Genomic DNA, 24,332 nt, shown 5'->3' with positions numbered 1-24,332 from the left:
ATATCTCTAGAGAAGAAATGTTCTTGATAATTCAGAACATTTTAGAATCTAGGTGCATTCATTTCTTAATTGGAAGACAAATTCTTTGTCAGATTCTAATGTGAAATATAGGGAAATTTGGGATGCCTCTATTCTGACACTGATATATCTTAGATATTGCTTTTTTAAGCAAGAAGAAAATCAACTAATTCCTTAAGTAGCATCATGTAGTTTCTTTGCCCTCTATCACTCAGTTAAGTCTATGAAAATGTTGTTAATTGAAGTACAAAATAATCAGTTTTTGGTTAATGAAGCATTTACTTCACAGAAAACTTCTATTCTCCAGAAATGCTGCTAGCTCTTTTGATATTTAACAGGTGTGATGGGGGAATATGAACCAAAGATTGAAGTGCGTTTTCCTGAAACTATACAAGCTGCAAAGGATTCATCTGTAAAACTGGAATGCTTTGCCCTTGGAAAGTAAGGTTTTTTGTTTTGTTTGGTTTTGTTTTGTTTCTGGTTGCTTAATTTTTTTTAAACCTTTTTGTTATTCAAACATTGCTGTAAGGTAAATTACCAAATAGATTTCAAATGCTGGGCAAAAGTGGAACTTTCTGATTGGAATTTAAACAAACATGCCTAATACTCTGAAAATGATTGGACCTGCAGTTCTCCCCTAAATGTGCTGATGTTTCCTCTAGTTTGAGCATAACGAGTCCCATTTGGGCAGCATCTTGCAGAGGAATATATGTACTTGTATAAGATGGTGAACAAGTCATGAAATCTCCAACATATCCTTCACTCCATCTCATCCTACATCCAGAAATATATTGCCTGGAGTGTCCTCTTGCTTAATTAATCAGCAGTTCTCACAAATGAAAAAACCTGCACTGCAGATTTCCAAAATAAAACTAATTAAAGGCCATTGTTCATAGTGAATCATTAGAATTGAGCAAAACCTGCCCCGGAAGTGGAGGCACTTTGTTTTACTCAGATAAGTGTTTATCAGCCAATAGGTTTGGAATGCTTTGAAGCCAGCCAAATATTTGCAATTTTGCATAGAATATGCAGACATCTCTTAGCCTTTTAGCTATATTCAGACTTCATTTTTATGCCTTTAAACACTAGTACTCAAGTAAGGAAGACATAGATAGACTAGATCTGTGTTTTTAAACTGTGTGCATATGAATTACCTGGGGACATTGTTAAATTGGGATTCTGGAGGTCTGAGGTGAGGCTCAATTTCTCCATTTCTAACATGCCTCCAGGTAATGATGATTCTTCATTCCTATAAAACATATTTTGAGTAGTAAGCGACTCGACCCTATCAAATTTGAGGGTATACTTATAAATACAGAGTCTCTTCCCAGAGTGGTCATCACATTTAGGAAAAGTAATTTGCGTTCCAAGACGTGAAAAACATTTTGAAAAGTTCCCATTTTGTTTTTAAGTAAATATGAAGTGGGAGAGCTAGGTTCTTGACTCACAGAGTAAAAGAATGAGTCTCACTGACAAAGGAGAGTGAGTGGAGCAACAGAATTTTATTAAGCAGGGATACAGAGGGGAAAAAAAGCTCCCAGGAGTGAAGAGGGTCACAGTACCTTTGTGCTGAGGGCTTTGAAGGTTGCTCTTTTATTGAAAGCCAACCAGGGAAGGTTAATCTTTTTAATACTGACAGCATTTTTGTGTAAGCAGGACTAACGATAACATCTTTAATGGCTTACTTTTTTTAGGGTCTGTTTATTCTTTGTTGGACACAGGTGAATGTCATTAAGAAAGCCCCCCCTCCCCGCCCTTAGGGCAGGGTGGTATGGTATGTTTCCTTCTCTGGTTCCTCACACCTACGCATTTTAGGGATTTCTCCGAACCTGATCACATAGCCCCCTACCTATCTCTCCCTAGCCCCGCTTGTCCCTTTTTCAGACAGACTGAGCATCCAAATAATGCTGGTTACAAAATCTCTTTAAGTTCCTTTCTATACATGAAATTTTGTAGTTCTTTAAATTACATTTCTCAAGTTACAAATTTTCCAGGTTTTTAAGAGATCGTATTTTATTTTCATACAGTATTGGTCCTATAGTGTTTGTCCAATAAATAATTACTAACTGATTAAATCATGCTTAAGAAAGTGACAAATGGGGACTTTCTGTCACAGCCTTTTAAGATATGATGAACTTTCACCATTTTCAAGCTTTCTCTGAAATTAAAGTTTATAAAAAAACATAAAATGTCAGCAAAATACTCTGAGAACTAGACAATTTACTTAAAAAGACCAATGAAAGATAGCATCTGAAAAGAATACTTATACCTGATCCTATCATATTTGGCATCAGGAAATATGGATTCCTGTAATTTAAAATATACTCTTACATGATAAATAACTTTGAAAACTATTGAGTCTGGTTCTCAAGAGTCTTATGTAAATAAATTCCATTTGCTAAACATTTATAAGTAAGTTAGAGTTTATGTATATATTCTATCTATCTACATATAATCCTCATAATTATTCAGGGTATATCATATTTTCATTATATATGAGAATACTGAGGCTCAGACTGAATAAGTAATCTGTTCAATTTCAAGCCCTGTTGAGAATGCAAGAGCAAGTCAAACCTAGTCCCACCTGATTTTAAGTTCTGAACTTAGAAACTTTTAAATAAATGATTAAGCTAACTGCTTGTGAAACCAGTGAAGACAGATTCAATTCACAATATTCTCAAGAGTTGTCTGTTAGCAAACATACTTCTTAACCTCTATGAATTTCCATATACTCATCCAAAAGGTGTTATAATGATCTCTGCCTTTTATGTTTATTTGGAAGTAGGGGGTGGATAATACACGTAAAAAACATTTAGCACTAAGCTTTGCATTTAGGCAATGAACACTGAATTATTTGAACCCAAAATACAAATTCTGTTATCTTCTTGTCTAACCAGTGTTTGAGTTAGTGGGGATGATGGGACTAGAAAGAGGTACCTCAGAGGGTCTACAATTCTCAGCTCTGGAGTTCGTTCCTTTTCTCTCTGTCTCATACTGATAGCAGTATAAGAGAGAGCAACAAAGAGGGTCAGTTGTGGAGTAGAAAAGAGGAGCAGACAAGAAGAAAACTTAGTTGATCAGTATAGGCTTTGTATTGCTCACATATCGGATTTCCTAATTTTATTTATGTTTACTTTTTTTTTTTCTTAAAAATTCAAACCTACAGAAATGTTGAAAGAGTAATATCTGGACAATTATGTCAATTATATATGTCCTTCATCTGAACCAACAAAGTATAAATCTTTGCCACCTTTCCTTCTCTCGTTTTGTCCTCTGCTCGCTCACTCTCTCTGTCTCTTCCCCTCTTACCACACACACCCATACCTGTACCCATACACACATGCCATGCATCAGAACAGATGGGTGATAAGTTATAACTTGGCCTGCACTTTTTTAAGGATTTTATTTATTTATTTGACAGACAGAGATCACAAGTAGGCAGAGAGGCAGGCAGAGAGAGAGGGAGAAGGAGGCTCCCCACTGAGCAGAGAGCCCAATGTGGGGCTAGATCCCGGGACCCTGAGATCATGGCCTGAGCCAAAGGCAGAGGCTTAACCCACTGAGCCACCCAGGTGCCCCATTTGGCCTGCATTTTTGAGAGGGATATGCCACTCAAAATGTTGCTTAAGATCCACACTCCATTTTTGGCTCAGCTTGCTATGAGATGGAGGAGTGGAGGAAAGGAAAAAGGTAGAGTCAGGAAATGTTGACCTTCCCACTTCACCATACAACTTCACTCTTGATCCTGTTATGGATACATGCTATAAGAATTCACTGGGCGTAGATGGAAGGAGTAGATTAATAATCCAAACGGGAATCAAAACCTTAGAATATATGAGGTAAATTGTTGAAAATTCTAAAATGAATGATTTAGAAATAAATGAAATCCTCTCTTTAATAACCTCATGGTGTGAAAACAATCAGGACATTAAAACATGGCAAGTGGTCAAACTGCATACGGTAAAATTGATTATGTTAAAAAACATGTGGGAATACCTAAACTTCTGATATTATTTTACTAGTGATAATTGACTAAGGAAAATTAAAGTTGAAAAAATAATAGTTAAAAAAAAAAACTCTGTGTTAAATCTCATGGGTATGTCCATTGCTGTACATGAAATAAAATGAAGAAAAATGGAAAATGATGAGAATTACTTCATTAAAAATTGCAAAGGAAATAACTGATTTAATGGAATATACTCCATAAGATTTTATGTGATAAAATCAATTTTGAGATTATTCTTATTAAATTAAGTCATTAACATGGGATTGAAATTCCCTGGGGTTAAAAATGGAAAGTCCAAAGCATCCATTGGGTCGAAGTGATAGTGTTAAAATACGTTGAATAAGAAACACATATTCTGTGTAATTCCAGTGGAGCTACATTTCTCATTTCTTCAGATGGACAAAATGTATGTGAAAATGTTTTGTATACATTTGGAAAACATTATATGTTAGTGAGCTACTAACAGAGTTTTTATATATGCTTGCCAGTGATTTTCAGAGAACAAATTGCATGGCAATTGAAACACTGCAAACATACTGAAAAGGCTTTTTTAGTTCATTATAAAATATATTTACCAAATACTATACCAGCTTTTTAAAATTTGCACAATTAATAAACATAGAAAACAACACATTCTTTCCACAATACATTATATGCTTGCATAAAATAACGATCTGAGAATGTTAAAAATCAAACCACTTGCTTTATAAATTATAAACCAGTTATTTGCAGTGTTTTTATAAACTCTATTAAAGTGTTTTTTTTCCTTTTTAAAAAATTTTTATTTTTTAAATTTCTTTTCAGTGTTCCAGAAAATTCATTGTTTATGCACCACACCCAGTGCTCCATGCAATATGTGGCCTCCATAATACCCACCACCAGGCTCACCCAACCTCCCATCCCCCGCCCCTCCAAAACCCTCAGATTATTTTTCAGAGTCCACAGTCTCTCATGGTTTTTCTCCCCCTCCAGTTTCCCCCAACTCCCTTCTCCTCTACAGTGTTTTTATAAACTCTTCTGAAAGATAATTATGGATCATGTTCTCTGACATCTCTTCGTGAATATATTGCCATGCTGTATTTGAGCTTGTTGGTTTTTTTTCCCCCAAATGTAGGAATTACTTTGTACAAATCAATTTAAATCTCCTAGTTCACTTTCTGAGGTGCCATACTTCTTTATAATATGTTCAATAAACACAAAGCTGAGCAAAACTAATTTGAGGAGGAATGAAGTCAAAGTTCTCTTTCTTATTAGCAATGTTTTTAAATACTCTTGTTAAATAACTAGTGAATACTTTTTATGTTATAAACTGTATCTTCTATTAAGCAAGGGTTTTATATGTTTTGATAAGAGAAATAATTAGAGAAAGGGAAGGAGGAAGAGAGGGAGGGAAAAAGGAAATAGTAGGTGAATAGGTGAATGTAAGGGAGAAGAAAAAAAGACAGATCAATGCTATATGCTATTCTTGTTTTTCATTTTCAGGACCTAAGACAGTTCCTAAAATACTGACTGGTTTTCTTTTTTCTTTTCTTTCCTCCTCCTCCTCCTCCTCTCCCTCCTCCTCTTACCAAATATCTCCTTTTTTAAAAAATTATTTTTATTAACATATAGTGTATTATTTGCCCCAGGGGTACAGGTTTGTGAATCATCAGGCTTACACACTTCACAGCACTCACCATATCACATACCATCCCCAATGTCCATAACCCAACCACCCTCTCCCTACCCCTATCCCCCAGCAACCCTCAGTTTGTGAAATTAAGAGTCTCTTATGGTTTGTCTCCCTCCCGATCCCATCTTGTTTCTTTTTTTCTTTCCCTACCCCCAAACCCCCTGCCCTGCCTCTCAAATTCCTCGTATCAGAAAGATCATATGATAATTATCTTTCTCTGATTGACTAATTTCACTCAGCATAATACCCTCTAGTTCCATCCACATCGTTGCAAATGGCAAGATTTCATTTCTTTTGCTGGCTCCATAGTGTTCCATTGTATATATATACCACCTCTTCTTTATCCATTCATCTGTTGATGGACATCTAGGTTCTATCTAGGCTATTGTGGACATTGCTGTTATAAACACTCAGGGGCTTGTGCCTCTTTGGATCACTACATTTGTATCTTTAGGATAAATACCCAGTACTGTGAATGTGGGTCTTAGCATAGCTCTGTTTTCAACTTTTTGAGGAACCTCCTTGCTGTTTCCAGAGTGGCTGCACCAGCTTGCATTCCCACCAACGGTGTAGGAGGGTTCCCCTTTCTGTGCATCCTTGCAAACATCTGTTGTTTCCTGACTGGTTAATTTTAGCCATTCTGACTGGTTTTCAAAATCAAAATCAAAACTTGTGGTTTTGATTTGTATTTCCCTGATGCTGAGTGATATTGAGCACTTTTTCACATGTCTGTTGGCCATCTGGATGTCTTCTTTGCAGAAATGTCTGTTCACGTCTTCTGCCCATTTCTTGACTGGATTATTTGTTCTTTGGGTCTTGAGTTTGGTAAGTTCTTTATAGATTTTGAATACTAACCCTTTTTCTGATGTGTCATTTGCAAATATCTTCTCCCATTCTGTCGGCTGTCATTTGGTTTTGTTGACTGTTTCCTTTACTATGCAAAAGCTTTTGATCTTGATGAAGTCCCAGTAGTTCATTTTTGCCCTTGCAAAGAAAAAAAAAAAAAAAAAAAAGCAAGGGAACTTACTTTTGGCGATATTTCTAGGAAGAAGTTGCTGCAGCTGAGGTTGAAGAGGTTGCTGCCTGTGTTCTCCTCAAGGATTCTGATGGATTCCTGTCTCAAGTTGAGGTCTTTCATCCATTTTGAGTCAATTTCTGTGTGTGGAGTAAGGAAATGGTCCAGTTTCATTCTTCTACATGTGGCTGTCCAATTTTCCCAATACCATTTGTTGAAGAGACTGTTTTCCACTGGACATTCTTTCCTGCTTTGTCTAAGATTAGTTGGCCATAGAGTTGAGGGTTCATTTCTGGGCTCTCTGTTCTGTTGCATTGATCTATGCATCTCTTTTTGTGCCGGTACCATACTGTCTTGATGATGACAGCTTTGTAATAGAGCTTAAGTCTGGGATTGTTATGCTACCACTTTGGCCTTCTTTTTCAACATTCCTTTGGCTATTTGAGGTCTTTTCTGTTTCCATATAAATTTTAGGATTGTTTGTTCCATTTCCTTGAAAAAAAAATTGATGGTCCTTTGATAGGGATTGCATTAAATGTGTGGCTTGCAGGATGCCTGGGTGGCTCAGTGGGTTAAGCCTCTGCCTTCAGCTCAGGTCATGATCTCAGGGCCCTGGGATCGAGCCCCACATTGGGATCCCTGCTTGGCGGGAAGCCTGCTTCCCCCCCTATCTCCGCCTGCCTCTCTGCCTACTTGTGATCTCTCTCTGTCAAATAAATAAAATCTTTAAAAATAAATAAATAAATAAATAAATGTGTGGCTTGCTTTAGGCAGCATAGACATTTTCATAATATTTGTTCTTCCAATCCACGAGCATGGAATGTTCTTCCATTCCCTTGTGTCTTCCTCAGTTTCTTTCATGAATCCTCTATAGTTTTCTGAGTACAGATTCTTTGCCTCTTTGGTTAGGTTTATTCCTAGGTATCTTGTGTTTTTGGGTGCAATTGTAAACGGGATCAACTCCTTAATTTCTCTTTCTTCTATTTTATTCTTGGTGTATAGAAATGCAACTGATTTCTGTGCATTGATTTTATATCTTGACACTTGACTGATTTCTTGTATAAGTCCTAGCAGTATTGGAGTGGAGTCTTTTGGGTTTACCACATAAAGTATCTTATCTTCTGCAAAGAGTGAGAATTTGACTTCTTTGCCGATTCAGATGCCTTTTATTTCTTTTTGTTGCCTGATTGCTGAGGCTAGAACTTCGAGGAATAGGTTGATAGCAGTGGTGATAGTGGAAATCCCTGCCATGTTCCTGACCTTAGGAGAAAAGCTCTCAGTTCTTCCCCATTGAGAATGATATTCACTGTGGGTTTTTTGATGATATTGAGGTATGTACCCTCTATCCCTACACTTTGAAGAGTTTTGATCAAGAAAGTGTGCTTTACTTTGTCAAATGCTTTTTCAGCATCTATTGAGAGTATCATGTGGTTCTTACTCTTTCTTTTATTAATGTATTGTATCACATTGATTGATTTGTGGGTGTTGAACCAAGCTTGCAGCCGGGGAATAAATCCCACTTGGGCGTGGTGAATAATCCTTTTAATGTACTGTTGGATCCTATTGGGTAGTATTTTGGTGAAAATCTTTGCATCCTTGTTCATCATGGGTATTGGTCTGTAATTCTCCTTTCTGATGGAGTCTTTGTCTGGTTTTGGGATCAAGGTAATGCTGGCCTCATAAAATGAGTTGGGAAGTTTCCTTCCATTTCTATTTTCTGGAACAATTTTAGAGGAATAAGTATTAATTCTTCTTTAAATGTTTGGTAGAATTCCCCTGGGAAGCCGTCTGCCCCGGGCTCTTGTTTGTTGGGAGATTTTTGATGACAGCCTCAACCACCTTACTGGTTAGGGGTCTGTTGAGGTTTTCTATTTCTTCCTGGTTCAGTTGTAGTAGTTTATATGTCTCTAGGAATGCATCCATTTCTTCCAGATTGTCAAATTTGCTGGAGTGTAGTTGCTCGTAATATGTTTTTATAATTGTTTGTATTTCTTTGGTGTTGGTGGTGATCTCTCCTCTTTCATTTGTAATTTTATTAATTTGGGTCCTTTCTCTTTTATTTTTGATAAGTCTGGCCAGGGCTTTATCAATCTTATTAGTTCTTTCAAGGTACCAGCTCTAGTTTCATTGATTTGTCCTACAATAATACAATAATAGTGGGGACTTTATTACCCCCCTCACTGAAATGGACTACTGTTCTTTGGGTTTCGATTTCATTGATTTCTGCTCTGATCTTTATTATTTCTCTTCTCCTGATGGGTTTAGGGTTTCTTTGCTGTTCTCGCTCCAGCTCCTTTAGGTGTAGGGTTAGTCTGTGTACTTGAGACCTTTCTTGTTTCTTGAGAAAGGCTTGTATCGCTATATATTCCTCTCAGAACTGCCTTTGCTGTGTCCCACAGATTTTGAACAATTGTGTTTTCATTTTCATTCATTCCCATGTATTTTTTCAATTCTTCTTTAATTTCCTGGTTGACCCATTCATTCTTTAATAGGATGCTCTTTAGTCTCCATGTATCTAAGTTCTTTCCAACTTTCCTCTTGTGATTGAATTCTAACTTCAGAGCCTTGTGGTCTGAAAATATGCAGGGAATGATCCCAATCTTTTGGTACCAGTTGAGACCTGATTTATGACCCAGGATTTGATCTGTTCTGGAGAATGTTCCATATGCACTAGGGAAGAATGTATATTCTGTTGCTTTGGGATGGAATGTTTTCAATATATCTGTGATATCCATCTGGTCCAGTGTGTCATTTAAGGCCTTTATTTCCTTGTTGATCTTTTGCTTGGATGGTCTGTCCATTTCAGTGAGGGGGGTAATAAAGTCCCCACTATTATTGTCAATGTGTTTCTTTGATTTTGTTATTAATTGGTTTATGTAGTTGGCTGCTCCCATGTTAGGGGCATATATATTTAAAATTGTTAGATCTTCTTTTCGGACAGACCCTTTAAGTGTTAAATGGTGTCCTTCCTCATCTCTTAGTGTAGTCTTTGGCTTAAAATCTAATTTATCTGATATAAGAATTGCCATCCCAGCTTTCTTTTGATGACCATTAGCATGGTAAATTGTTTTTCACCCCCTCACTTTAAATCTGGAGGTGTCTTTGGGTCTAAATTCATTTCTTGTAGACAGCATATTGATGGGACTTATTTTTTATTATCCATTCTGATACCTTGTGTCTTTTGATTGGGGAATTTAGCCCATTTACATTCAGGATAAATATTGAAAGAGATGAATTTAGTGCCATTGTATTGCCTGTAAGTTGACTTTATTGTATATTGTCTCCATTCCTTTCTGGTCTACTACTTTTAGGCTTTCTCTTTACTTAGAAGACCCCTTTCAATATTTCCTGTAGGGCTGGTTTGGTGTTTGCAAATTCCTTTAACTTTTGTCCTGAAAGCTTTCTATATCTCCTTCTACTTTCAGTGACAGCCTAGCTGGATATAATATTCTTGGCTGCATATTTTTCTCATTTAGTGCTCTGAATATATCATGCCAGTTCTTTCTGGCCTGCCAGGTCTCTGTGGTTAAGTATGCTGCCAATCTAATATTTCTACCATTGTATGTTGCAGACCTTTTGTCCCAAGCTACTTTCAGGATTTTCTCTTTGTCACTAAGACTCCTAAGTTTTACTATTAGATGACAGGGTGTTGACCTATTTTTATTGATTTTGAGGGGTGTTCTCTGTGCCTCCTGGATTTTGATACTTTTTCCCTTTGCCATATTAGGGAAATTCTCTACTATAATTTGCTCCAGTATACCTTCTTCCCCCTTCTCTCTTTTTCTTCTTCTTCTGGGATCCCAATTATTCTAATATTGTTTTGTCTTATGGTATCACTTATCTCTCAAATTCTCCCCTTGTGGTCCAGTAGTTGTTTGTCCCTCTTTTGCTCAGCTTCTTTATTCTCTGTAATTTGGTCTTCTATATCACTAATTCTTGCTTCTGCCTCATTTGTCCTAGCAGTAGAAGCCTCCATTTTTTTTATTACACCTCATTAATAGCTTTTCTTTTTATTTCAACTTGATTAGATTTTAGTTATTTTATTTCTCTAGAGTGGGATTTTATTTCTCCAGAAAGGGATTCTCTAATAATTTCATGCCTTTTTGGAGCTCAGCTAGCACCTTGATAATCGTCATTCTGAACTCTAGTTCTGACATATTACCAATGTCCCTATTGATTAGGTCCCTAGCCATCCATACTGTCTCTTGTTCTTTTTTTTTTTTTTTTTGGTTTTGAATTTTTCTGCCTTGTCATTTTATCCAGATAACAGTATAACAATATATGAATGAGAGACTAAAATACTAAAAGAGTGGCAAAGCCCCCAGAAAAATATACACTAACCTAATCAGAAGAGACCCAAAACTAGGGGGAGAAGTAAGGGGGAAAATAAAAATAAAAAAATAAAAAAGTACACACACACACACACACACACACATGCTTTAGTGAATACACTGGTGAATAGAACAGAGCCACCCACTTGATTTTGTGTGTATTGTGGTCTCTTAGAAGAAACTACCTCCCAGAATTTTAAAGAAAAAAAAACATAGATAGATAGATAGATAGATAGATAAGGATAAACATGATGAAGGATTGAATATGATTGTAAAGATGAAAATTTTAAAAAGATTCTAAAACAGGAATTGATAAGTTGGTTGGGGAAAAAAAAGAGAGAGCATGTGATCAGGTTGGAGACTAGAACAAAGACATGTGCTAGATTTAGTGTATATTTTGACCCATTAGAAGAAATTGTATCCCTGAATTTTAAAGGAAAAAAAAAAACCTACATGTTTACAAAAAGTAAAGTTAAATACAATGAAGGGATAAAATATGACTATAACAATGAAAATTTAAATAATTTTTTCAAAAAAGTTATTGCTAAGATAAAATAGTTAGAAAATGTTAAAAGAGGAAAGGTTAAAAAAGAATAAGAAAAAAATAAAATTAAAAAATATTTAACTTTGCAAGACTATTGGATCATGGGGAAAAAGCCATGAATTCTATGAATTGCTTTCCCCTAGCTTTGGAGTTCTGCAGTTCCCATTGATTGGTGAAGTTGGTCTTGGATGGATGTTCTTGCTAATCTTTTTGGGGAGGGGCCTGTTGCAGTGATACTCAAATGTCTTTGCCTGAGCAGAATTGCACTGCCCTTGCCAAGGCCCAGGCTAAGTATCTGCTCAGGTTCACTCTCAGTAGCTTTTGTTCCCTGAACACTTTCCATATAGCTTTGTAGGATGGGAATGAAGATGCGGCCTCCCAGTCTCCAGCCTGGAGGAGTCGAGAGCTCGGGGCCCCACTCCTCAGTGTGCCCTCAGAGAAAAGGAGTGAATCCCTCCCATCTGTGTGGTCTCCAGCCACACTCCGAGCTCACCCAGCCTGTGACCAAGCATTTCTGTCTCTGGTGCACAGTCGCATTTAGAGTCTCCAAACCCAGCAGATTCCTCCCACTCCTCCTGGAGGAGAAAGGAGGAGGTCTCTCCAGATCTGCCACTTGTGGTGTCCTAGCTTGAAGACCATGACCTGACTGTGCCTTGGATCATAGTTTAAGGTAACCCTGAGCTGAGAGCTCACTCCTTGGCTCCATATCTGTAGCTGGCTTCCCCACTCCCACACTCTGTGTGGGAGCACAGCCACACTCAGACACCCCCAGTCTTCCTGTGACCCTGTGGGTGCTGAGACCATACTGTCCCCGTGAGGGCTCCAGCCCTCTTAGTCTCTGGATTGATGTCCCTCAGTGGAGCAGACTTCAAAACATTCTGATATTGTCCTTCACTGCTCCACCACTTGCTGGGAGCCGGCCCCTTCCCCCACAGCCTTTCTTCTCGTGGGTTGGGATTCACTTCTCTGCACATCCTGCCTTCCAGAAAGTGGTCGATTTTCTGTTCTTAGAGTTGCTCCTCTTCTCTTCTATCTCCTGTTGAGTTTGTAGGTGTTTGGAATGGTTTGATAACTATCTAGCTGAACTCCTGGGGCCTAATGATATTTCATTCTGCTACTCCTCTGCCATCTTACTCCTGACTGGTTTTCATTAGATGTTTGTGGAATGCAGCATATACACACTTTCATAATTAGGCAATATCTCCCTTATTCCTGTGGAATAGCCCTTCTCTTGAATGTGTAGCTTTTTTTGGCACTTGTATCATGCTTGGTGTTCTCTGAGCTTCTGGACTCTATAATGTAGTAGCTGTCATTAATTTTGGAAACTTCCCAACCATCATTACTTCCACTATTTCTTCTATTTATTTTTTTTCTTTGTTCTTTTTCTGGTATTTCTAATAGATGTCTGATGCACCATTTATAGTTTCCTACAGTTCTCAGACATTCGGGGTTTGTGATTTTGTTTGTTTATTTGTTTGTTACTCATTCTTTTTTTTTTTTTTTTCTCTCTTTGCATGTTTGTTCGGGAAGTGTCTACTGATGTTTCTTCTAGTTCACTTATTCTTTCCTCAGCCATGTTCATTCCACTGATAAGTCTATCAAGGAATTCTTATTTGTATCACAATGGTGTTTATGTCTAGTATTTCCTTTTTGTCATTTCTTACAATTTCTTATCTTGGCTTGCATTAATCATGTGTCTTTGTATGTTCTGGTTTTGTTTTTGTTTTTGTTTTTGTTTTGTTTTATTTTGTTTTTTTTCCATTAGAGCCCTTAGCAGATTAATCATAGTAATTCCAAATTTCTAGTCTTGTAATCCCAGAATATTTGCCATATTTGAGTGTGGTCCTAATGCTTGTTTTGTCTCTGCATACTGCTTATTAACATGCTTTCTATTATTATGGTGGTGAATCCAGAGATGAGGTTTATCAGTTAAAAGGAATTGAGGTTACTAGATTTATGTGTGAGGTTTATGTTTATCTAGCAAGGAGTTAATGTGTGTTTACTGTTTTCCACTTTTGTTTGCTATAGCTGTGGTGTCAGAGGCTAACATTTTCTCTATTGTTTTTGTCTGTGTCTCGCTTGTTTTCCTTGGGTTTCCCTAGAGATTCTCTTCTTGTGTAGAGTCTGAGGTCTGTGGTTCTCTCAGCTGTAATCCCCTGATATTATGCAGGATCCCTATTGATGATATGAAAGTCCTTGCTTGCTAATTCTATCATCTTCAAATTTGTGAATCTGTTTCTGTTGACTTCTTTTTGTCCTAGTCATGATTCTCATTTTTATGCTTTTTAGGTTATCTGGTAACTTTAGATTGAATTATAAACAGAATGGGTGTTATGTTGTTATGTGCTGGGTTGCGGTATATTTATTTAAAGTATTAGATTTTATTGACAGGAGTTAAGTTACTGTAAGTCTGCTTGATCTTTCTATGACTTATTATTAAGCTCCTGTAGACTAGCTATAGAGTAGATTTTAGTCTAAGTCTAGTTAACTAATAATATGCATCCCCCTACTGAAGGTCCAAATGTTTACAAAATCTCTTTTCTGAAAGCTCAAAGGAACTCAACTGTCTTGTAGCCCTCTTTGAGCTCTGAAAATTGTTCTATGTCCAGTCTCATGTGACACAATTATGTACTTTCTTTTCATAATCCCATCCTCTCCGATACTCTGCAGTCCTAGTCCCTCAGTCTTGTGTGTCTCCTCAGCTCAGTGAAACATTAATGTCCTTTTTAGATTCCCTTTCCTTATTCTTTCCTCTTGAAAGTACCCACCTGTATATAGAAAGCCAGGATACCAAGGTCTTGCTTCATGTCTTTCCTTCCTTCAGGGATCACAGTTTTATACCATTCATTGTTATATTTCTGGAATCAGGTTCGTTTCCTGTGTAATTGTCCAGTTTTTCCATTTGTTTCCAGCAGGAGGCTAAGTGTAGTCCCCGTGACTTGAACATAGTTAGAAGCCAGGTATTATTAATTCTAACTTTGAAGGTAAATGCAGTGAAGTTTAGAGAAATTAACTGACTAGATCAACATAAATTTTAGATCTGGAATTCAAATCTAAATCTCACTGATTCTGACTTCAGAACTCATACTCATAGCCATATGATATTTATATCAAATTATCTTTTAATACATGAATTCATTCCCTGTGTGTAGAGGCAGTTAACCCCAATTCTATATATGTTTTCCTAACAAAAGGCTTGAAAATTTCAGTAAAATGTTTAAAAGATTTTATCTGGGGAATGGAATTATAAACCTATTTCCCATTTAGAGTCTCTGTAATTACTAAGATTTCAGCAACAAGTGAGTTTTATCTTTACATATTAGACAAAAAAAATTCAAAAGTTAACCTTTTTAAAATCCAGGCATTTTTTTTTTATGTGAAGCAGTATTTCCAAAAAATCGATCAGGGCCATTGAGGAACATACCCTTACAGGTCTGTATGAGATGATGGCAATAACTACCATTTACAAAAATCTGGGATAGATGATTAGAGACAAAACAGAAAGCATAGTTTCAGTCACAGCAGCTCATGCGGGAGGCTGCTGCACTAGGCAGGCAGACAGACTAGAGAGTGAGGAATAGGGACAGCTGACTAGAGTGTTTACTCATAGAACCTAACCATCTTAAGCCGCCATAGACTAGTGTGAGTAAAGAATAATTAAAACAAAACTTCAGATACCTGCTTGAACTTTAATTGCCATGACTTTGGGAATATGTAACTCACTTTCTATGTTGGGGTTTAAGAGCTGACATGATCACAGCTTTCAAGTCTCAGCTTTGTCTCATTTGTTTAACATGGCAGACTCTTAATTATCTAAGCTGTAAATTAACTGTATTGTAAAACACCCTGAGAAACTCTGTGTTTAGGTGCTATGCAAATATAGTATGATTGACTGATAGATCTTAGTGTCTCCTGTTAGGAAAATATAGGTCTTTGCTCTTAGTGAAGAAATTAAACTGATATCCCTCATAACAGTTCTACTGCTCTTATAAACAACCAAACATATTTTCCTTCCTTTTTTTTTAACCTTAATTTAGTAACTTTGCTGTTAGTGCTCAGAAATATAAATTAAATTAGTAGCAGCCCTGAATGTTCTGTATGTTCAGGAGTCTTCACACAGGACTATATTTATGTAAGCATGTATATCTTATTTCTTTTTTCTAAGTTATGAAGAAAAAGATACCCAGTTTGACTATTAATTTCAAGCAATAAATATGAAGTTTCACCGAGATGTTTGTAGGTATTCCAGAACTCTCAGATGAAGAGATTCTAATACCCACTTTTTTCCTTACATGTGTGGACATCACTGCAGATTGTGCCCAAAATGTCACTGTGGTATCGCAGGATGACAATAGTATTTTCAAATCAAACTAGATACGTTCAGATCTTCTAGGCCTTTAACAGTTAGCTTTAAATGAAATCAAACGGGTATCTTAAACCTTTCCTATTTGGATGTCTTGTAAGTAATTTGGCTTTTTCTTTTTTTTTCCTCATTGAATTGAGTATCTGGAGAGCAGAATATTTTGTGTATATCTGTGTATATTTTTCCTGTATACTTCTATGTATAGTTTGTTTGTTTTTTTGTCCCATTTGCGCCACACTGAAATGCAATCTTCAGATACTTGCTAATCGTTTTGCATATTATCAGGATACTATGTTGCTTGGCATAAACCAGTAAACTCTGGCAAATTCCAAGGTAAACTCCACAGAATACCCCACTCTGTTGACTGTGCATGCAAATCTGGGAACTGACAAATATTCAAGCCAATCATTAAGAGACTGAAAAACATTAATTCAACAAACACATTCATATGTACTCACCCAAGGACTGAATGACTTATTAGTGGATTCACTAATATTTCAAGGCAACATTGTGTTCTGGAAAGAGTGTAGACTTTGAATTCAAAAAGTTCAGTATTTAAATCCTAAATTTTTATGCCCATAGCTGGGCTGCTATGATCAGTTTCCTTATCTGTAAAACAAAGGCAAAATTAGCTAGCTAGATAGATAGATACATAGATACATAGAGTAGAATTGTTTTAAGGACTGGAAATACTATTAAACTTACTTACTTACCTACCAAAGTATCTGGCCCAAAACAGGCCACCAGTAAATAGTAACAGTTTTATTTATTACAGACATTGTCAATGCTACTTTATCTGAGGAGGTAAAAAGGAACACACAGGAAGGAGACAAGGAATCCCTGAATTATATTTTTGTGCTAACACAATTTTCAAGGACTTGCTCAGAATAATGGATTTACCATTTCAAAATTCTGTGGTTAATAATGTACATAAGGATTACTGTTATCCCCTCAATCACTCATTTGGCAAGTCAAACATAACTATATTTTAACTCGGGAAATATGCTTAGGTTACCTCATTCAATCATTAATTCCTTTATTCCTTCATTTATTTAGTCAGCCAGTCAGAAGGAATTCTCCAAGTGGCAGACAAACTAGGCACTGGAGAGATAAAGATTATGTATAGGCCATGGGGAGCTTGCAGGCTACTGAAAATAGGATGGATGAAACAACACATGATAACACATTTTTCTTGGGATCTGCTCTTTCCTTACAAACTTTAAGTGAAGGAAGATTCAGGATACTCATATTAAGCTATTATTTAAGGGGTCCTTTGTATCTCTGAGAAATAGGAGATTCTTGCTTCTCTTTTTCCTCCTTTCACCAATACTTTCTTTTAATTAATAGACATTTTAATAACAGTTTTAGAACAGAAAAAAATGAGCAGATAGAACCACGAAATCCCATATAACCCCACACATTTTCCCCCATTACTAACATTTTACATTAAGATGGCACATTTGTTTCAGTTAATGAACCAATGTTTTTACTAGAGTCCTTATGTCAAATTTCCTTGGTTTTTGTCTAACATCCTCATTTTATTTTATTTACTTCTTTTTTATTTTTTTAATTTCAGGATCCCATCTAGGCTACCATGTTACATTGAGGTTTTCTTGTTTCTTTGTTTGTCTCCCTAGGCTCTTCTTGGCTATAACGGTTTCAGACTTTCCTTGTTTTCAGTGACCTTGACAGTTTTGAGTGATGGTATTGTAGGATCACCCTCTGCTGAAATTTGTCTAATATTTTCCTCATATTTAGATTGAGGTTATGGGTTTGGGGGGAAGAAGAACACAAAGGCAAAGTGCCATTTCACCACATTATATCAAGGTTACTACTCTATCAAAGAGATTTATGACTGCCGATGTTGGCCTTCATCACTCTGCCGAAGTAGTTTTTGTCAAGATGCTCCTCTGTAAAATTACTGATTCGTCTCTTTCCATATTGACTCTCTGGAAGGAGGTTAGTATATACCATCCTCACTTAATGAATAGGGAGTCATGCTTCACCTCCTGTAAGGTGCTGAATCCTTACAATTTATTTGGCATTCCTCTGTGTGGGAGATTTGTCACGTTCCGCTCCCCATTTACTCATTTATTTATATCAGTACTGATTAGTGGATATTTATTTTATACTTTGGGTTATAATCCAGAACTACTTCATTTGTTGTGCTGTTCACATTGTTTCTATAAATTATTTTGTAAAATTTTTTTTTTTAAATCTTAAAACCATAAACTGTGAATGTATCTGCAGGTCCTTAAACCGTCGTCTTTACCCTCGTTTGTGACAATGGGGACATTTGAATGTGTGTTTTCAGCCAGCCTCCTACTGGTGGGCACTTATTTTCCTTTTATTTTGTTTCATTTTTTGTTGCCACGAATAATGATGTAATGAATACTCTTGTGGCTGATTTTACCCATGCCCATGAGAACTTACTTGGTATATTTTTAGAAAGTTAGAATTATTGGGTTAAAGGAATCTAAAAAGCTAAGTATTCTGAAATATGTTGCCAAATTCTCCTAAGAATGCTTGTAAAGGGGCCACTTTCACAGATCAGGGACCCAGCCTACAAGTTGGGCCCCTTTGGATTTTCAGGCTTACTCTGAATCCAGTGTCAAACCTTCCTTTCTTTTTTTTTTTTTCCCCATAGCCATAAATTGGAGTTTGACAGTGCTGTTTCTAAAATTAAACTAATTTAAAGGCTCTAAAACTCATCCAAGAAGAATATATATGCTTCTGGAAGCAACTTATCATCCTTCCCGTCCCAGTCTATCACCACCTTTCTCAGGAGACCTATGTTTCTTACTTTTTAAATAATTGGCAATTGCATGAGATTTCAGGTCCAAGATGGTACTGAGCCGAAGGAAAAGAAGTTACTTGCTTTCTTTTTTCCAGCTGACCTGGAAAATGATAATTTGGTTATGGTGTGTGAGGTTCTGGAGGCCTGTGCCCCATGAAATTTCTAGGTCTTGACTTTAGCTCCTTTATTGGAATCTGCAGGCATCTCAGTAGGTCAAAAAACAAAACAAAGCAACTCTATCCTTTTGTCTTCTGAACCTTGAACAAAAAGAACTCTATCCACTAGTTGTGAAACAAATTAGTTCATTAGATGAAGATTGTATTTCTCAGCATATCCTAATACATCCTAGTAAGGTAACTCATTTTATATCTGATTAGTTCATGTAGGAGCAGCAAAGCGAGATGGTTAAAGCTGAGTCTCTATGAAAAGACAGACTTTGGTTCAAATACTTTTTTAAGTTCACAGCATGATATTGGGCATGTTGTCCAGCCTTTCCTAGACCCTGTCTCCTTATCTACAAAATACCAGTAACAGTAGTCCTGTGTCTCTTAGTATTGTTACATGGTTTCACTGAGGCACTTAACACAGTGCCAGGCATCTAATATGTGCTCAATACATATTAGATATATTAATGGTAGAATGATTAAATGTTAGCACACCATATGTAATGTTTCCTTTACTTCTTTATCTGAACACATATGGTTATAAGCAGAGCTAAAGTCAAGACCTAGAAATTTGACGGAACACAGGCCTCCAGAACCTCACGTACCATACCCAAATTAACATTTTCTTTACCTTAGAGCAGCATAATGTTCATGTGATTGAGAGGTATGTATTTAGGGTTAATATTATGTATTGATAAAACACTATGGACAAGCTGTTAATTAGCTGCTAAATGCAGTGTCATTTTCACCTTGGAATAACGGTCTCCAGTTTATAGTTCATGTACAAATTAGTGCTTATTTTACCTTAGTTAAAAGGAGTAGAAATGGCAATAACATTCTTAGGGAATCTTTAGATAACAGGGCCTTCTTGTCCCTATGTGATAATAATGTGATAACAATCATGGTAATAAGGAAATTTAGCAAACCTTATTTTTGGTTCAAACTTTCTATTTCACCATGAATTCTCACTCATATTTTCTTATTTGATCCTCTCAAGAAGCCTTTTATGTACCCATTGTTAGCTTTAGCTACAATGAAAAAGCTGAGGCTCAGAAAAATGGGGCAATTTGCATTCAGTCAGACAAAAACCTGCCTGTGACCTTTTACCCTACTGCAAGCATCATTCTGCTATGACTGCTATTATCACCAAACCATTTGTAGCTTCTCAACTGGCTCCAACAACTGTAGTGTCAAATATACCAGACTAATACATGCGCACCGTAAGATTTTTCCCTGAGAGAAACCTGGTGTAGACACTGACCAATACAAAAGGATAGTGACTGCATTTAGATCGCTCAGAAGAAAAATGTTTTCCTTTTTTCCATAACAGTGAGATTGCTCTTCTGCAGAACTCATGAATGTATCCACATTGTATCCCCCTAGGACGGTCTCACATTCCAAGCTCTTTGTATGAATATTTCAACTTGGGGAAATGAAAGCAGCTAGTGGAACAGTGAAAATTTAACAAAGGCACTCTTTGCTGGTTTTGTTATTCTGCTTCACTGTCTTCGATTAAAATTGGACACTGAGGGGATTTTCTGAAATGAGGTTCAAGTTAGGAATAATCCCATATATGAGCATTTTAGGAAACTGGTTCTCTGTACCAGTTTCTAGTTAAAAACTTAGTATGGCCTGGATTTAAACTGTGGATAATGAGGTTTAAGAAATCCAGGGGAGAAATGTAAGCTTTCTCAAAAAGCACTAGTAATGAAAATTCTATTTATGGGCTAATAGTATAGAACTGAAGCACAGTTTCTGCTAGTGTGTGAAGAGCTTTAATTTAACTTCCAATTCAGGTTGGAACTAGGCCAGATGGTTAACAAATATATACTCTGTCTCCAGATAAAATTAATAGGATGCTCACTCCGTAAAAGCATAATGACGAGAGAAAATGGAGTAAAAAGTCCTTATTTATGTCAATGCTTATTTAAGAAGCATGAAACCAAAGGGATGGAGGAACAAAGAAAGAGAGAGAAAACTTTGCTATTATTGTGTGGTATTTCACAACTATGAGGACCCACATTCCAGGCAAACTTGATTTAACAAATAGTAACAAAATCAGAAAAGGTTTTTGCAAATCTTCTTTTGAAATGCAACGCTCATGAGTGCATCTCCTATGGTCTGAGGAAGCTTTGAGTAAGAGACTTGCTTTGGATTAGTTTTCTTTATTGAGATTTATATCCAAGCTCTATTTCCACATCATATTTGGGAAGTCTTAAAAAAGGAGAGGGTAGGAAGGAATTGGAGCTAAAAGCGAAATGTCAGAAATGGCTGATATTTGCGGTTAGCACCATTTATTTTGATGATAGCACCATTTATTTTGACTTCCTTCTGTAACAGCACAGTTTCAAGAGATTTAACAATAATCTCCATTCTGAAGACCCCTTGAAGATCTACCTTGCTCCATGACATTCTTCATGTGTTAATATTTAACTGTGCATTTTCAGTAGACCACTTACTTTAAACTAGGCTGAACAGCCAGCAAATATTGCATCATTTATATCATCAACATGGCCAAACTAGGTAGATCCTAAAAAGAATGCTTCAGCCCCAGTAGAAGAAGTAGTCTACTAGTGTTTATAATAGAATGGGAGGTAACTCAAAGAATTGGAAGGTGAATCACAATAAATTAGCCTGTACTGAAACTCTAAGTGGAAAAGAATTGGCAGGTAATAACTTAGCAGAAATTACCTGTCTAAACGTGAATACCATTCCAAAAAGGCAATTAGAATTGTTAATAGCTTCCAGCTAAGTATTTAACTCAGATGACATGTGGAAGCCATCTGTCACAATGCCTGGTACATAGTAAGCACTCAATTAATGATATTAATATTCATATGATTTATTATTTTTATTTTTATTATTATATGATTTATTTGTTTATTATTTTTGTTGTTTTGGTTTATTTATTATTTATTTATTATATATTATTATTATTATATTAATGATTATTAATATTCATGCTCAGGTGTATCACACTGCATTCTATTTTTCTCTTTGTAGAATTCTGTATACAAATTCCTTTCCTCCCTACCGCCATGGTCCCAGGTGATTAACCAGGTAGAAAAACAAAGATACCTCACAGCAAATCATGTAGTGTCTTTCCTGAGAGAGCTCTGCTGTCATGATGAGGAAAGGAGCATGACCACTATGACCAGGGGTAATAGCATCTTAACAGTTGATATACAGAGCAGGGAAAAGCAAGAAATTTACTTCTAGGGACATATGGGGATGTTTGTGTACCCATTTATTCACAGTGTGGAGATCTAATTTTAATTGACAAATGATTCATAAATCAGTTTATGTTGAATGGCATAGTCATATGGAGTCCTTAACAGAGAACAGAAAACAAATAAATATCAGCTAGGATTTTTGCTTTTGAAATAATAACAATAACATAATAATGATTTTAAATTATTTTATTGATTTATCATTAACAGTCCAATGTAGTGTTAGGGTGCTAGACAGCATACTGTATATGTGACGTGGATTGTATCATTTAATCCTCACAACAGTCCTGTGACTTATGTACTATTATTATTCCCCATTCTATAAATGAGGAAATTCATGCTTAGTGGAACAAAATATAGCTGATTAGAGCTATGTTCTGCTCTGTACTGCGTAAATAGTATTCTATTATGATGGTTTTATAATTATAACTATAATTATTATTTACAAAGAATAACATGCCTTAGAAAAATGAACTTGCATTTAAAAACTAAAGCCGATTGGGACACCTGGGTGGATCAGTCTGTTGACTCTTGGTTTTCGCTCAGGTCATGATCTCATGGGTCATGGGATCGAGCCCCATATCAGGCTCTACCCTCAGTGGGGAGTCAGCTTGAAGATTCTCTCCCTCTACCCCTCCCCCCACATGTACTTGCTCTCTCTCTCTCAAATAAATAAATAAAAATCTTTAAAAACTACGCTCATTACTAAAATAATTTCATCTTTTGTTATGATTCCATTTCTTCCCACCCACTGTCCATTTGGGATGCCTTCAGAAAAGACAGAGGGTGTGAAATCTAAAGCTGTTCATTTAGTATCTTCATAAGACGTTTCAGGACAAAATGGAAAGTTTTCATTAAAATGCATATGTATTTTTATGTAATCTGTATTTTGCATTTATTCTGTCTGTATATCACATTATCAGTAATAATCAGGAGGATCATGGCATTCATGTTTAGCAGTGACATAACAAATTTGAAAAAATCTCTGCATTTAATTAGTAACTGTGAAATCTTATAAAACTGCTTGATTTGTCTCCTATTAGTAATTTTAACATAAAATGAAGTGATAAAATACATTTGATAAGACTTTTGTTTTTTTAAAACTTTTTCAAAATGTTTGAGTAATTTTTTTGATAGCTTAGTTGCCCTGAGGATTCTGATATATGGAGTGTAAAATGTAAAATGTAATATCCAGAGGGAATCCTCCATATTGTATAATTCAATCACATAGGTAGCATTTAGACCCAGGCATTCAGAACTATTTGCCGAGTCTTTTTTTTTTTTTTTTTTTTTTTTGGTGGGAGGATTGGTTTGAAAGCAGCAGGAAAATAACTCAAACAAGCCTAAGTCAGGGCGGGGGTGTCATGGGGAAAAGGGAGGGAAAAATGAAACAAGATGAGACCAGGGAGGGAGACAAACCATAAGAGACTCTTAATCTCAGGAAACAAACTGAGGGTTGCTGGAGGGGAGGGGATAGGGTGGCTGGGTTTTGGACATTGGGGAGGGTATGTGCTATGGTGAGTGCTGTGAGTTGTGTTAAGACTGATGATTCACAGACTTGTACCCCTGAAACAAATAATACATTATATGTTAATTTTTTAAAAAAGAAGGGGAAAAAAGGATGTATTGACTTACAGAAATGTTCAAGAGAGATTTGGGGAATGATGGGCATCCATCGAGTTATAGTCGTGTTCTAGTCATGTGAAGAACTCCAACTTTCTTTCCTTTGAGGTAACTTTGGCTTTTAAAGATTCTCCATTTGGTGGGAAATTGTTGTCCAGAAGTTCTAAGATTCTATTGTACTGTCTGAGCAAACCACAATGAAGAAAGATTCTCCCTTCAACAGTTCTTCCAAAAGCAGTACCAGAATTGAGTGTGGTTGTCTCTGATAGGTGGCCTTGGTTCCCACAGCAAACAAATCACAGCGACTCTGGCATACTTGCTTCTAATGGCAAGACCTGAATCTTGTGTTCTTTCCTGAACCCAGAGGTGTAGTCTTCCCAATTCAAATCATATGAAGATAGGAAGCATTGTTTTTGTTGTTGTTTTTAAGGACAATTAAACACAAACCAAAAACAAACAAATAAACATGGGACCACTGCAGATTGAGAATTCAGTACCCTTCTTCAGAATTGGAAGTTGTTATGTTAGAAGCCGATACACTGAATCTTATAACCTTCTCCATAATTAAA

At 36.3% G+C, this 24,332-nt stretch overlaps 1 protein-coding gene across 1 annotated transcript in view; it reads left to right on the top strand.

Moving 5' to 3' along the window:
- CNTN6 (contactin 6) overlaps window positions 1-24,332 on the top strand; it is a 235,538-nt gene that overhangs the window by 129,183 nt on the left and 82,023 nt on the right. Inside the window, 1 exon segment of the mRNA XM_047746509.1 lies at window positions 357-459. Coding sequence (XP_047602465.1) covers window positions 357-459 — 103 coding nt within the window.

Source organism: Lutra lutra, chromosome 1 (genome assembly GCF_902655055.1).
Source record: "Lutra lutra chromosome 1, mLutLut1.2, whole genome shotgun sequence".
NCBI classification, from domain to species: Eukaryota; Metazoa; Chordata; class Mammalia; order Carnivora; family Mustelidae; genus Lutra; species Lutra lutra.
The sequence above is the reverse complement of the archived record's forward strand: the minus strand, read 5'-3'. Positions and strand labels throughout refer to the sequence as shown.